The sequence below is a fragment of the Ictidomys tridecemlineatus genome, unplaced genomic scaffold, assembly GCF_052094955.1.
Source record: "Ictidomys tridecemlineatus isolate mIctTri1 unplaced genomic scaffold, mIctTri1.hap1 Scaffold_641, whole genome shotgun sequence".
Classification (NCBI taxonomy): domain Eukaryota; kingdom Metazoa; phylum Chordata; class Mammalia; order Rodentia; family Sciuridae; genus Ictidomys; species Ictidomys tridecemlineatus.
The window spans coordinates 19,465-35,094 of record NW_027524451.1 but is presented as its reverse complement, the minus strand read 5'-3'; the positions used below and the strand labels follow the sequence as shown (position 1 = coordinate 35,094).

General features: G+C 49.1%; 1 protein-coding gene across 3 annotated transcripts in view; it reads left to right on the top strand.

Moving 5' to 3' along the window:
• The window catches only part of LOC144374341 (uncharacterized), a 28,627-nt gene extending 18,332 nt beyond the window's left edge, over window positions 1-10,295 (top strand). For 2 of the 3 annotated variants that reach the window (XM_078037194.1, XM_078037196.1), the window contains 11 exons: window positions 960-1,043; window positions 1,414-1,622; window positions 1,855-2,060; window positions 3,136-3,250; window positions 4,609-4,724; window positions 4,891-5,121; window positions 6,205-6,319; window positions 6,514-6,611; window positions 6,778-6,894; window positions 7,869-7,983; window positions 9,925-10,295. In XM_078037194.1, coding sequence (XP_077893320.1) covers window positions 960-1,043; window positions 1,414-1,622; window positions 1,855-2,060; window positions 3,136-3,250; window positions 4,609-4,724; window positions 4,891-5,121; window positions 6,205-6,319; window positions 6,514-6,611; window positions 6,778-6,894; window positions 7,869-7,983; window positions 9,925-10,130 — 1,612 coding nt within the window. In that variant the 3' untranslated portion in view covers window positions 10,131-10,295. The remainder of the gene's footprint in view (window positions 1-959; window positions 1,044-1,413; window positions 1,623-1,854; window positions 2,061-3,135; window positions 3,251-4,608; window positions 4,725-4,890; window positions 5,122-6,204; window positions 6,320-6,513; window positions 6,612-6,777; window positions 6,895-7,868; window positions 7,984-9,924) is intronic. The other variant, XM_078037195.1, reaches the window with a different exon arrangement.
• Window positions 10,296-15,630: the final 5,335 nt, after the last annotated feature.

Sequence of the window (15,630 nt, the reverse complement as noted above, 5' to 3'; positions counted from 1 at the left end):
CCTCTCAGGGACCCAAAGGTTTGTGATACCTAATAGATAGAGAACCACACTCATAGCGGAATGTCAGCCCCGAATGGGACAAGTCCTGGAGGTGCCTGCCACAGCCTTGCAAGGGGAGTAAACTTTCCCTCTCAGGCAGAGAAACCATCCTGACTCCAGCTGATCCACAGAGGTCCGTGGAGCAGTCCCCACACACTGGGCACCACAGCTCAATGGTGTGCACTGAGCTCATTCCCAGGTGGACTCAGTGAGGCCAGGTGGCCTTTCTGGTTGATGTTGGCTTTGTGAAGAAGGTAGATCTGTGCCAGAGGCGTCTCAAAACTCGGGCCTTGGGAAAAGCACTTTTGGATTAATAAAGACATGTTAGTATACATAGTGGGACAGAGCGTCCTAGCTGGGACATAGCTGGACAAGGGCTTTGGACATGGCAGCTCCCACCCCCAGAGATATGTGGGAATCAGCAGTTTGGGCTCATTCACTGATGAACATGGAGAAAGCACCCACTGTGTGAAGACACGTTTCCAGTCACGTTTCATAATTCAGTGAAAAATGGGGTGCAAATGACTGCCATTGTGTTCCTTTTCATGGGGGTCAGCCTAAAACCGCAGGTGCCATGAGTACATATCCTACATGTGACTGCATCTCTGACTCCATGAGGCATAACTGCACGTTGTCCTCTTCAGTGACTGTGGTGGACCCCTGGACCAACTTCAACATAGAATGGGCTTGGGGTCAAGAGGGTGGGCTCCTGTTTCCAGAATAGGGACCTGCAAGGTGATTTGACTTGGGAAGGCTGAGGAAAGATTGCTCTCCCCAATTCTGTGTTCTGCCTGCAGTGTAAGGTGTGGGGCTTCAACAGTAGGAGGGGTAAGGCGGGGAGTTGTAGGTAGTCATGGTCCACTGGGGAAGCCCCTGGGACAATGGATCCCTCCACACCACACCTCCCTGTCCTCCCCCAGGGACACAGATGTGACCTGCACTCATGGGAAAAGAGAGGTCCACCGCTACTCAGGGGGACTCAGTGAGAGCTCACAGAGAATGAGGTAGCATTGCAGCCCACGCCAGGGGTGGAGGTGTCTCTTGAGCCCTGAGAAGAGTGGGCAGGAGGACAGACACTCCCGGAAGGTGCATTCCAGGTTGGAGTGCACGTAGCCAAGAGGAAGAAGAGTGTCAGGCCTGCCCAGAGGAGGGGAGAGCTGGTCATACCATGGATCTAACGCTCCTTTATTGAAGGTTCTTTGCCTGTAGCGACCTGTCCTGTCCCTGCTTGTACAGCCACTGTGTCTTGTCTGAGGTGGACTGGTGTGTTCAGAACCAGGGATGGTTCAGAAGTGTAGGGTCAGAGGTTTTCTCTGGAGGCCAAGGCGAAGGCAAGGCCAGGGTTTTGCTGACTCCACACCTGCCTCCCCACAGTGCCTCACCTTCCTTCCTGGGGACCTGGATTAACTTCTACACCGAGGCTTCCCATCAGCCTCCAGGCTCTCTGAGTCTGCAGCAGCTGCTGCCATATATGTGGCTCTTGCTGGTTGGTTTGTACCTGGAGCATCAAGCATACCACCTCCTGGCCGCAACTGAAGATGGCATATCAAGCCAGGCAGCGACTGAGAGCCAGGCGGACCAGGGTGAGTACCTAAGGGTGTATGAGGAGAGGTCCGAGTGTTGTCCCACTGCAGGGAGTCTGTATGCCTGGTGTTGGGCTGGAAATTAGGATAAGCCTTTGTCCATTCAGGAAGTGACCCCAATCTGCAAAGAGGTCCTGTGTGGGCTAAGGGCCTGAGTTCTTCCTGGCAGCAGGGGTATTGTCTGTGTGAAGGTCAGGGCAAGGCAGTCATGTTGGCATCTTTTCTCCTCTAGCTACAAGCTCAGTTCCTGTTACGGCTCCTAAGCCAACCCCAGAGCCAGAGCCTTCTCCCTGGGAAGGGGCAGAGCCAGAGTCCAGAACATCAGGGGTCTCCACTGGGTACTCCCAACGGCCCCAGTACAACAGGCGGGTGAGAGGCAGGTGTCTCATTCACGTCTACCTGGAAAATGAAATGACAACACAGTATAAGAGCATCCTGGTGAGTCTTCGAGCAGGGGAATCTCCTGGGAGCCCACAGTGGGGAAGACCGAGTCCACAGCAAACACCTTGGACTAGGCCTGTCTTCTTGAACTGGAGTTTCTGGAAGGTCAGGAAGGAGAGCAGAAAGTGAGGAAGAGAGAGGCGGGAGAGCAGCAGCATGCCAGGTCTGGGTGCAAGTGGGCCTGCGTGTTTTGGGGTGTGCAGGTCAGAAGTGCAGGATTGAGTGCTGGGTTCAGAGGAGGTCAGAGAAATATCGAGGGTACAGGCCATCCTCTACTGATTTTGGTATTGAGGAGGAGTATATTGAACCGTGGAGGTTGAAGCAGAGGAGTTGGCAGTCAGTCATTTTCTTGTGTGTGGGAGGGGATATGTTGCTGGTTGAAGAGAAGGGAGCCATTGTAGAATGATTAGGGTGGGTAGGTGTGGGTCACAGGCAACTGGGGCCCTTGGAGGGCCCATTAGTGTCCTAGTTTGCATGTATGTGAATAGAGATTCAGCGGGTCTCTCTGCAGAATTTTCCTGGGTGTGGAGTATCCATCATGAGATTCTGGTGTCCACCTCTTGGGGAGCCATGTTGAACCACTGCACCTGCTGGGTCCAAACCTCCTGACACCCCAGCAAGCACTGACACTCTTGAGCCCAGCAACTTCCATGCCTATCATTAAAGAGTCCTAGTGTGTGTTGTTCCCTGGCTGTCAGGATCAAAGCACCTAGGGTTTGTGCCTGGTCCACACAAAAATGCAGCTGCATCCCAGACCAGAGCAGGGATATGGAAGTCCACTGGACCATTCCTCCCATCTTGATGGGACTAGAGTGTGTCTGTACAAAGCCTTTTGGTCCTTATTCCCTTGTCCCTGTAGGGCATAGCAGGTTGAAGCAAACTCTTGTACCAAGATTGGACTAGAGGCTCATAGGAAGACCCCACATGATCACATGAAGGCCTCAGGTAGCAGGGTAACAAGATGGTGCCCTTGTGTTGAGAGCTCTCTTGTCTCTGATTGTCCTTGAGCACTGTCCTCTGGGTAGCTACTCCCAAATTCCCTCTCTGATGAGCTTTCTCCAACCCTGCTCAGGTGACCTGCCAGGACAGCACTCCAGTCATCATCCGCAGGGCCTTAGATGCACACTTGCTCCAGCAGGAGGATCCAGAAAACTACGAACTTCTGCAAATTGTCTCGAACCATCAGAGTAAGTGGAACCATCAGAGGGTAGGGAGCAGTGAGTCACAGTGGGCTCACGTAACTGGGAGCCAAAACACAGTGTGCATTGACCCAATGCCCAGGAAGAGTATGGTGGGACTTGTGCACAAAACAAAGTGTAATGATGGGGCATAAATCTGCAGGTTCTTCATGTTCCCCAGGGGCTGTGGACCTGCCTTTCGTGTTCTTTCCTTGGCCTGAGGAGGCATTGCAAAGCTATTATCCACAAGGGGCCAAGAAGAGAGGCTTCTTTGTCTTGTGTCAAAGAAGACAGACAACCACAGGGTGCCTACTTTGGCAGCCTTTCCTGACCTAGACGAGTACATGAGAAAAGCAGTTCAATGAAGAATCATTTCTGGCTTCCAATCTTTCTATTCATTGCAAACTGAGTCCACTTAGGACCAGAGGCCATTTCTAGAGAGAAGTATGTGGTAGAATAGAACCCTTCACAGCTTGAAAACCCTTCTTGGAGAGAGAGAGAGAGAGAGAGAGAGAGAGAGAGAGAGAGAGAGAGAGAGAGAGAGAGAGAGAGAGAGAGAGAGAGAGAGGGAGGGAGGGAGGAAAGAAGAAGGAGGAGGAGGAGGACGAGGAGGAGGATTAGGAGGAGGAGGACGAGGAGGAAGAGAAGGAGGAGGAGAAAAATGAACATAAGTTGAAGGAGGAGACCATGAATAAGAAGGTCAAGATGACTATTAGAATAAGCATGAGGAGAAGATGAAGAAGAACAAGAACAAGGAGAAACACAAGCCGAACAAGAAGTATAACAATAAATTGATTAAAAATGTGAATGAGAATTATACTCATGGGGAGGAAATGCAGAAGTAGGGAACTCAAGAGAAATATATTGCTCTGGATGGCACAGCCCTGCTGTGAACATCCTCCACCCACGCTCAACACTCCTCCAAACCACACCCCTCAAATTAGTGTAGCCCTGTATGAGTGAATGAATCCACTAGCAAGGTGGAGGCACCCACCATCAAGTGCTTTTCCCCAAACCCACCTGTGATCATTGCTGCAGTGGGGAGAAAACCTTCAACACATGAGTCTTTGGGGACCAATCCAGATACAAAGTCTAGCTGTTTCCCTTTGGTGGGTCCAACGTGAACTAAGAGGGTCTGGGGTACAAGGGGCTATTTCCTTGAAAGGTGTTCCTGTAGTGGACCTCCTGTGCATAGAGGGTCCTCAGGGAGGAATCAGTGGGGAGTCTTTGGTGGAACAGTAGCTGGATTCGGGGGCTCTCAGGTCTATGTCTGAGACCTGAGCTGGCAGAGGCTCTCAGTTGTGGGGGATGTTGGGGAGTATATTCCTTGAGTGTCACCTACCACGCCTCTGCCCCTGCCTCTCCAGAGCTGAGGATCCCTGCTGATGGGAAAGTATATTATGCCCTGGATGGAGGAGTGGATTATAACTTTCTTCTTCGGGAAACAGCTGCCAGCAAGTCGTTGAAGGTCAAGCCAAAGGAGGTAAACAGCCACCTTCTTCAGTCTTTACTCCTGGTGCCACTCCACATCCTCCAAGGGGACAAGAACCTCAGGTTCTGGATGGATGTTGTAGAATGCGCACAGAACCAACTGCCAGGCTGGGTGGGGTGCAGTTGCTGGGCTTTGCTGATGTTGTCATCCCCCACAGTTCTTGGAGCCTTCTGTGGCAGTGGCATCCAGGACCCCAGCAGCTGTGAGCAGCAGCTCTGCAGTGGCTGCAGGATCATTGCCCCAGGCCACCCAAAGCAATGAGTGCTGCATGAGAAAAGTCACCAGTAGCAGCTCCTCACTGCTTCACTCCAGCGAGCAGGTGGAAGACAGCCACTTTGTTCATGTCCTCCTAGAGGGACAGAGCCTGAGGGAGACAAAGTGCATCCTGGTAAGCCCGACAGCAGGGCTGCCTCCTGGGTGTCCACACAGTGGAAGGCAGGAGACACAGCCAACCCTGGGGCTATGGTGGGAAATAAAGAAGAGAGAGGTCTGTCTTAAGGGCTTGACCTGAGGAGGGAGAGCATCAGCATGCCCAGCTCCAGTGGTGAGTGGGCCTGTGTATTGTGGGTTTTGCAGGCCAGAAGTGCAGACGGAAGTGCTGTGGACAGATGAAGGCAGAGATATGTCCAGGGTGTAGGCTGCAGTGCCTAGAACTTGGTATTCTCAATGAGTGAGGTTGGAGCAGAGGAGGTGGCAGTGATTTGTCACATGTGTAGGAGGGGATGTGTTCCTGGTGGCAGGGAAGAGAACCTCCTTAGCATGACTAGGTGTAGGAATTTGGGGTCGGGATCACCTGGGGGGTCATGCCAAAGCTTCGGAATGTTAGCCTTTGCATGTATGTAAATACGGAGCTAAAGGGGTTCTTGGCAGAATTTCTATGGATGTGCAGTAGACACGCTAATGCTGCAGGTGTCCAGCTGCAGAGGAGACATGTTCAGTGACTGCCAGTGCTGAGTCAAGTACATCATTACAACCAGACCTGCACCGAGCTTCCAGAGCCCAGGGCCTCTCAAAGCTGTCATGAAGCACTCAAGTGCACACTCTTGTATCTGAGTCTGTTTTGTGTAGTGGCAGTCAGGACCAAAATTTTCAGTGCATCTGCCTCTTCCACCCACAAAGGCAGCCTGCATCCCAGAGCACACTTGGTGCGCAGATCCCTGGCCCATTGCTCTCATCTCAGTGTGATGAGAATGTGTCTGTGCACAGGCAGTTTGGTCCTTTGACCTGAGTGGAATGTGGCTCCCCAGGGGGAGGGGAGATGGCAGGTACAGGCAGATATTTGTACCAGGATTGTTCTAGTAGCACATTGCAAGAACCCAGGGGGTATATGGAGGACACACTTGGGTAGCAGGATAACAAGATTGTGCCCTTTTATATATAGCTAATATTTCTCCTGAATGTTTGACCACAGTCTTCTGGGTAGCTCCTCAAAAAGCCATTCTCTGATGACATTTGTCCCACCCTGATCCAGGTGACCTGTCAGGAGACGGTGACAAGCCTCATCCGCAGGGCCTTGGACCAAAATTTGTTGCAGCATGAGGATGTGGACAACTTTGAGCTGCTGAGTATGATGTCTGAGGATGAGAGTAAGTAGGACAATCAGACAGTGGGGAGACATGATCCACAGTGGGCTCAGGATAACTCACAGCCAAGAGAAAGTGGGCCTTGGCCCCGAAATACCAAAGTGTGGTGGGCCTGGCAGAGACTCTCAGGGGGTGTGGGTGTTTTGTGGTATAATCCTTGAGTGCCACCTAACAGTTCTCTCCACTTCGCTCTGCAGAAATCCAGGTCTCTGACCACTCACTCGTGTGTCTGTCCATGAATCAGGGAATAAAATATTTCATCGTGAGGAAACGCCCCCAGGTCAAGGCAAAGGAGGTAAACACCTACCTTATTCAAGCTGTACTTGTGCTGCCATTCCACTCCCACCTGGGGAAATAAGAAGCCTGAGCACCTGGATATATGTGCTAGAAGCCCATAGAGCCAACTGACAGGCTGGGGTGGCTTTCTGTTTCTGGGTTTGCTGATGTTCCATCCCCCACAGTTCTCAGAATCAACCTGCAAGTCCTCCAGGCCGCTTTCCCACAAGCAGGTGGGAGACACCTGCTTAATTCGTGTCCACTTAGAAACACAAAGTCCAAAGATGGCCAAGACTGTTTTGGTAAGCCTGGGAGCAGGGGTGTCCCCTGGTGCTTACACCTGGGTGGGGAGCAGACACTGGTCCAATACCATGGACTACTCATGACCTCTTGAATTTGGAGCTTCTGGATGATCAGGAGGACAGAAGGGAATCAAGAAGGGAGAGGTCAGTGTGAAGGGCTGGAGCTGAGATGAAGGAGAGCAGCAGCTTGTCCACTGCCATGTCTGAGGGAGTCTGTGTGTCAGGTGGCAGCATGCAGTCCAGAAGGGCAGGGGCAGGTATGGGTGACAGATGAGAATAGGATAGGACCTAGGTTGCAGATTCCCTTGTATGGGATGCTGACGTCTATGGAGGAGGACAGCAGTGTGAGGTTCTCCATGTTCCTTGAACAAGGAGCTGAGAGAGTCTCTCTGCAGAGTCGATATGGATGTGGAGCAAGCACACTAAATGTCCAGGTAACCCAATGACCACCCTTGCCGGATGAGATGCCCTCCTACATCCCAGCCAGCACTGAACCTCTGGAGGCCAGGAGCTCTCGTGGCTATGTTTCAGCACTCCTGTGTGTGGTCATGTTCCTGGGTCTGTTTTTGGCCCTGGCAATCCAGACCAAAGCCTCTAGGTTTTGTGACTAGGTCATTCCCAATGCCGCCTGCATCCTCGGGCAGACCTGGGATCTTGGAGGCTATTGTCCCATTCCTCTCAACTTGTGGGATGAGATTGCATCTGTATGCAGGTAGTTGAGTCCTTTCACTTCGAGAGGAGTGCAGCTCCACAAAGAGCAATGGCAAGCCCAGGAAGTCCTATGTACAAGGATTGGGCTAGTAGCCTATGGGAAGAGCCCACACAATGAGCAGGAGGTCAGCCTCAGGTAGTAGTGTCATGGATGTTGCCCTTGTATTTAGAGTGGAGGTGCCTCCAAAATGCCCCTGCCCACTGTCCTTGAGTAGTCACTTCAAGGCCCATTTCCTGAAGGCCTGTCTCCCATGCTGCTCCAGGTGACCTGCCAGGATAGGGCTCCTGTCGTCATCCGCAGTGCCCTCGACCTACACTTGCTTACTCAGGAGAAACCGGAGGATTATGAGCTGGGCCAAATCATCTCTCACCGTCAGAGTAAGTGAGACAATCAGATGGCAAGTGAGACAATCAGATGGCAGAGAGCAAGGGTCAGGATGTCGACTCACGTCAACTCTTAGCACCAAAGAGTAGTCTCTGAGCCCCAAGAACACTCCAACAGGTGTGTTGGGTTTGTGCACAAAGACAACTGCACTTCTACTGGTGGAAGGTCTTGAGGTCCAATAGTGTACCCCAGTGGATATCGCGGCTCCCCACCAGGTACCCTCCCCTGGACATGAACAGGCATACAAAGCTGACATCATTGAGGAGTGAGGAGGAAAGCCTCTTTCCAGGAGCAGTATGCTTTCATGGTCTGGGATAGGAGTGGTTTCAAAGGAACATGGGAATGCATGGGCTAAAGATGGAACTGGCATTTTGTGGACTGAAGCAGTACTATTGAAATCCTTCTGTGTGACCAGAAATCCACTTCCTGGGCAGAGCATTGCCAGGATTCTAGCAAGCAGTAACAGGATGAAATTGGGAAGAAAACACAGCCTGGGAGACAGCCTGAATCATTTGTTTTTGCATAAATTCCATGGTCTTCCGCACCTGAGTCCACTTGCCAAGGAGTGATCACAATAGCCAGGTTGTGATCCCTAACTAAAGTCAGATGAGGGCTTCCTGAGCACGTAGCCACAAAGCTCATCTGATAATAATGCCAGTGCTTTTTCATTGGTTGGTTGGTTGGTTTTTGTGAGCCAAACACCACAGCAGCCATTATCCCAGCCTATGTACACTGAAGACCACCATCCCAATGAGTTCTAGGATCACTTGTCTTCTATCTTAACCTACTGTTAGGTTAGTAGAGTCTATGGAAGAGGAAGTCTGTGTGGGGCCTTGGTAGCCTAAGAAATTCATAGCAGAGATCCCCACATCCAACCCAGAAGGGATGGAGAACAGGCTCTAGGTTAGAGGAGGGTGACAGGAAACAGGTGTTCAGAGGAAGGAGAAGCAGGCTGTTGTATTTTCCCACTCTGGGTCATGGTACCACTGGGCCATACACCATGTTGGAGGGAAGCAGTTTCTTTGCTGGTCTTTGGAACCATTGTTCTCAGTAGGGCAGTATTTGGAATGTGGCCTCCATTCTCAGAAGCCTGGTTCACATGGAGGCAGGCTCCACCAACACAGAAGCATGGGTCTAATGTGGTATCCGTGCTGGTCAGCCTGTCCTCACTGTGGCCATACTTGAGGAAAATAACTCAGAGGAGGAATCCTAGGCCTTTTCTCTGGGTTTCATAGCATTCTCTTTGGTTGTGCACTGAGGCTGTCCATAAAGCTCTAGTGTGTGGCAGTGGAGAGCTCCTCAGCCCTTGCCACACAGGCATAGACTGGGAGAGAGAGAACGAGGGTGGCAGAGAGGGAGAGACAGAAAGATGGAGAGGAGGAGGAGGACCTCTACTTGGAGAATGAGGATTCAGTGGATCCAACAGGAACAAGGTACTGTTGCCCAGGGCGCAATCCTGTTTAGGTCTTCCTCTAACCATGCTCAACCTTTCTTCCAGTCCCTCCCACCTCCCAGTAGTGTATTCATCTTGAATGAGAATTTCATGTTGACATTAGAGCACTCACCATCCAATGCTTCCCTCCAAACCCACCTATGAAGATGGCTCATGTGGGGACTGAATCTTCGGCACAGGAGCCTTTTGTGGGAGATTTCAGATGTAAATGTAGTGGTGTGCTTTGGCAGATGCAAGAGGACCTGAGATGTTCTGGAGTCCAAAGCCTTTGGTAGGAACAGACATTAGGTCTGTTGAAGTGCTCTGCTTAGTTTTTCCTCAGGGAGGACTGTGGAGGCTGTCTTGTTGGTATTGGTGCTGAATTGGAGAGCTCTCAGGTGTGTGGCTCTGGCCTTTTCTGGCACAGGCTCTCAGATGTTGGGGTGTCCTAGGGAGCACCTCCTGAGTGCCACCTTCTTTTTGTACACCCCTCTCTCCCCAGAGCTGAGGATTCCAGCGCAGGCCAACGTATTTTATGCCAAGAATCCTCACAAAAAATCCAACTTTGTGCTGAGGAAAAGGAGCCTCTCCCAAAAGAATGATGAATGGATCCAGCCTCAACCTCCCTCTCGTTCTGCAAAGAAGGCTCCAGCCCTCCTGAGGATGCTTGCAAAACCATTCTGCTGCTGTGTGCCTAGGCGGGGCTGAGGCAGCCCAGAAATATTTACATTGATTACTATTTGCTTCAAAGTTTGAATCTATAGTTTGCCATTGTCTTTGACCTTGTTTAGTAACACAGTTGTTACGCTATCCTGTATTTGTTGTTTCCATTAATATATTATTATTTTAAAATATATATGTTTTGTTACCTGATCTACTCTGATGATTTGAGTATACTAAATGTAGCAGTGTTTTCTAATGGACACATCCAAACCAACAGGAAGGAATGTTTCATTCTATCAGCAAGAACTTTGGTTTTTAGGAGTTTGGCAGATGGCATTATCTGAGTCAGTTTTCCAATGGGGGCAATGAAGTATCAGCTATCATGGTACAAACACAAACAAAGACACACAAACACACACAAGAGCACACACACTCACTGAGAGATAGATAGACAGCTGGAGTTGGTCTCTGCTGAAATACTTTGGAGACGTGGTTCTGATTTCTCCCATTTTGGAGTATTTTCAATTGCACAAGGTGTCTTGCAAATGAACCCATGTCTGAGGAACACATGCATGTGTACTTCACATGCCACTTTTCACATAGCAGGAAGGTCATGTCATGTAATATTTTTCATGCAGCTGTGTTTTGACTGTGAACCATCCCATGAGGTCAGCTGTGGAATTTTCCACTGGTAGCATCACAATGGGGATCCACTCTTTGGATTTGGGGATATTTCTGATTTTCTTGATTCAGATTGGAATGATATATTAGTTTTTGATGAAAATTCTGCATTTGATGGTAATGAATGCCATGCATCTAGGAATCTGTAGACTGCAGACAATGAATGGATGCCTACTGTTGCCTGGACTGGTCTGAAAAGTCCTGTAGCATCTGAGCAAGTGTGAGGGCTGTACAGGTCTTGCAAAAAGTCCAGGTCACATGACCCTGCACAAAGCTGAACTCCTAGTGGTCTCCACAACAGTGTAAGAGCCAAGGAGAAACACACTTTCACACAGAAGGTGGGAAGCTACCTTTTGAAGGTGATCATAGGTACGGGATCCTCTTGGTAGGACCCATTTTCTATTGGGCCAGAACTGTGCTCTGATGTGGTTGCTGAGAACTTGGAATTTTCTAACTGAAGCAGTTCGTGCAAGCTGCTTCCACTTGCAGGAACAAAGTGTGTTCTCGTTGAGCACTTTAGGCTGTCCCAGGTTGAACTAGAGTGTCAGAAGCACTTGTAATGATTGGCATTCACGGTTTCACATTGAAGCCTCTGTGCCATCTGTCAATCACTGATGGCTGCAAGTGGGGAATGGAAGCCATTTGCTGCAAGCAGTTTCAACTTGCAGGACTAACTTTGTTGTAAGTGGGCACATGGTGTTTTTCCTGTGTAAGCTAGAAGAAAGCAAAACTGTTTCTCACAGGTGACAGGCATGCTTTCACATTGAAGCTTTTGTGCCGTTGATCCAAAAGAGTTCACTCATGTGGGCACCTGCACTTCAAGTGTATATTGTAAACAAGTGTGACAAATGGATGTCAGTGAGACTTTGGAGAACGGACCTTCTCAGCTGGTCCTCTTTCCTCCTGCAAGTTGGTGATCTCTTTCTGTCACACTTTGTGTTTCATGCCTGAACTGTGCTCTGAATGTGCTTGATGAGAACAGTTTAGAAGTGCAGAAGTGAAGCTGTTTGCAGAAGCAGCTTCAAGTAGCACAAGCTAACTTGTTCTCAGTGAGCACATGGAGATTTTTCCCTGGTTGAAGCAGTGTGAATGAGAATGGCTTCTCAGAGCTGGTAGGCATGTTTGCATTTGGCAAACATTGCCATCTATCACCAAGAGTTCCTTGCATGCAGAAACCTTCTTTTTAAGTGTTTTCAGAAAGGTCTGATGAGTGGATTTCCATGGAATTTCGTGGAATTGATCTTTTCTGCAGTCCTCATTGGCTTCTTAAAATTGGTGATCCTGGGCGCAAGGACTCTCTTGCCAGCCAACATTGTATTTTGGGCCTGACCTCGGCTCTGAATGTGCTTGCTGAGAGTAGTTTGGGAGTGCAAAAGTAAAGCAGTCTCTCAGCAGCTTCAACATTCAGGAGCTCATTTTGTTCTCAGTTGAGCACATTGGGGTTTGTCACTACTTAAACTAGCGTGAAGAACCACCGCTTCTCAGAGGTGGCAGTTTCCCTCTGAACCATCTGTACAATTGGTCAATGCGAGTTCAATGCAGGCAGGCACTTGGATTTCAAGTGAATTCTGTGACAAACAATTGAGCAATGGATTTCAATCAACCTTGGGGAATTGCTCTTCCCAGTGGGCCCACAGTTCTCCTCCAGTTGCTGAACCTAGGTCCAAGGGCTCTCTTGCTAGCACTCTTTGCATATGGGCTGAAACTGTGCTCTGAGTGTGCTTCCTGAAAATATTTTGGAAGTGCAAAACAGAAGAATTTTGGCAAGCAGCTTTCATATTAGGAAATGACTTTTTTCTCATCATGCCCATTGAGCTTTGTACCTGGCTGGAGTAGCCTTAAATCCAATGGCTTCTGAGAGCTGGCAGGCCCAGTTTCCATTGGAAGCAACTGTGCTCTTGGTCAATGGCAAGTTGGTTACTGTCAGGTACCTGCAGTTTCAATGAGTTTTTAGAAGAAGGAGACCAAGGGGATAAGATGAAACTTGTGCAATTCATTTCCTAATCAATGTTGGTGATGCTAGACCAGAGTGGACTTTTGCAATGAAACTTTCTCATGTCTTTTGCAGGAAATGTGTTCTGAATGTGCATCCTGAGATGCATTTGTAGGGGGCAAACAGAAAAAGTTTGTGCACAAAGTAGATTTGTTCTCAGTGAACACGTGGCAGGTTTTCCTTGGTTGAACATGGAGGAAGCAGAACCTCTTGTCAGAGCTGATGGCACCATTTCACTTGGAACCATCTATGCACTCAATAAAGTAGAGGTCATTGCAGACAGGCTCATGCAACTTCAAGATAGTTTTCAGAATCCGTTTGAGGAATGGATTCCAAAGAATCTTTGAGGTATTGACCCACCCATCAGTCCTATCACTTCCTATCTGAGCAAGTGCTCCAAGGTACAAGGGCTCTCCTGCTAGCACACTTTGGATATTGAGCCTGAACTGTTCTCTGAATGTGCTCAATGAGAAGAGTGTGAAGTGCAGAAGAGAAGCAGGGTATACAAACAGCTTCAATTGCAGGATGTAAAAGTGTTTCTAGAGAGCATATTGGGGTTTGGGCTTGGTTGAACTAGTAGGAATTGGAATCCTTCTTAGAGCCAGCAGTTACGGGCTTTACTTAGAAGTTTCTGCGTCTTGTATAAAGCAGAGTTTGTTGCTCATGGGTACCTTCGTTTCCAGTGAGTTTTCAAAAAATTTGAGAAAAATATTTCAATGAAACTCTGGGCCATTAATCTTGTCAACCGTCCAATGTTCCACGTGAATATTGGTGATGTCCCAGGGGATCTCGGGGTAGCACAATTTGCACTTTGGGTGTAAACGTCGTCTGAACGTGCTGGCTGAGAAAAGCTTGGAAGTGCAGAACAGAAGCATTTTGTGCAGGCAGCTTCCAATTGAAGGAACGGTCTTGTTCTCTGTAAGCACATTGAGGTTTGTTTCTGGTGGAAGCTGCATGAAGTGGAACCACTTCTCAGAGCCGGCACTCTCAGTTTCTCTCTGAAGCATCTGTTCCATTGGAAATGTAGATTCCCTTCAATAAGGCCTCATCTAGGGAGCCTGCCCATGTGCCTCCCACTTGATTCAAACTTCTCCAGTGCACTTGTTGTCAAAGCAGGGACTCTGAGGAGAGAGGGGCTCTCCATTCTCCACACTGAAATCTCTCAGCAGGGAAGACTCCTCCATGCTTGGATGGCAGGGCTGTGATCACCTGGGAAGGTGGAAATAGGAGGCTTCCAGGGGGCTGGTGGTGTTCCTAGCCAGGGTGCTGGTGACTGCAGTGCTTTTAATCTATGGATCTCAAGGAGACTTATGCTGCAGATTTGTGTAATTCTGCATCTGTATGCACACAGTTCTTCATGTGGGGAAAAAGCATTGTTCTCAAAGTTTGCTTTATATTATACTCAACTGGTAATTTACAAACCCCAGTGTCCCATCTTAGCCCAGAGCCATTCCATAGCCCAGGGCCAGTGTGTGGTCCAGCGGTCAGTACTATGCACAGCTCCCAGGTGGCTCCTGTGTGTAGCTGAATTTGAAAGCCAGTGTACTGTAGGATTTGCCCTTGAGGTTAGAATTCATTGACTTCCTCTTATGTCATTTGAGTAGTCAGGATGTCTCATTAACTATCTGTGAAATCTTCAAGTTAGCAATCTCTGGTCATTTCTACCCTCTGAGGCAACTGGTTCAACAGTTGGTCATGGTCATGGGTAGTCCTGGGCCACAATCAGGGAGAAGAAGACAATAATGTGGAATGGTGGTGTAGAGAGTAAGGGTGGGGCCAGAGCCCACACTGTGGTTAGGGTAGGGAAGGGATCTGAAGAGACTACCTTGAAAGCGACCTCTGGCTGCAGTTAACCAGGAATCAGGGCCTGGAATTGAAAGCCATGACAGGGCTTCTGACTAGAAAGGACACATCCTTCTGGGATGAGTTGGAGGTCCATCCAGGCAGAGGCAAACAGAGAGGATGCAGGAGAGCGGGGCATGGTCTAGATCACAGAGCAGCTCCGTCATCATATCTTAGAGAATGGATTTTTTTCTTCCAGTTGTTGGTAAATGCTAATTCATTCACGTGTTACATTCACATCCACCTCGTCCATTGGAAAGGCCGCTCAACCACCACAGGCAGTGATATCTTGGTGGATGTGTGCATTCTAAAAGGAGGTGAGGTTGGCGCCAATAGAGTGTGTGGGCACTCAGGCATTGGCAAGCTTGCTTTGGAGAGTGAATCCTCTAAATGTTATTGGGATGGCTTTTGAGAGCTCCTGTGGTTTGGCTAGACATAGAATTCTTCTACACAATTTAGCATTGTGTATATTTTAGAGAGCATGATCACTGAGGGGCAGCTTGCCGGTTTGAAGCTGTGAGCATTAACATCTATCAAGTTTCTCACCTGGAGTTGGCTACCTACAACTGGTGACAGTGTTTTGCTACTGCTGAGCAATACTGAACAAGTCTCTGGGCCAGTAATCCTTGGCTGAACTACATCACCAACAAAAAGACACTGAGTGAAGGTGAGGACCAGAAGAGCCCGGGAACCACCAGACAGCAGCCCTGAAGTCCTGAGCTCTGGCACATCATATGCCAACTCAACTGGGTATCAACCTTGCCTTCCTGGGCTCATTAGAACTGTGTGCTTCAACTTTCAGAAGCAAATGCAGAATGATAGAATCTTCTCTGAGGACACTTTTCTAAGTCTTGTTTGCAGCCCGTCTTCTAAGTCTTATTTGCAGCATGTCTTCACTGGAATGAGTAGTCATTTGGCATTCTGTTGTACTTAAAATTTCATGAGATTCTACCCCTACTTGGTAGGTTCTGTGAAAGTGACTTGGCCTGAATGCATTTTACATGCCAAAATATGGCTTGTCTTTTCTCC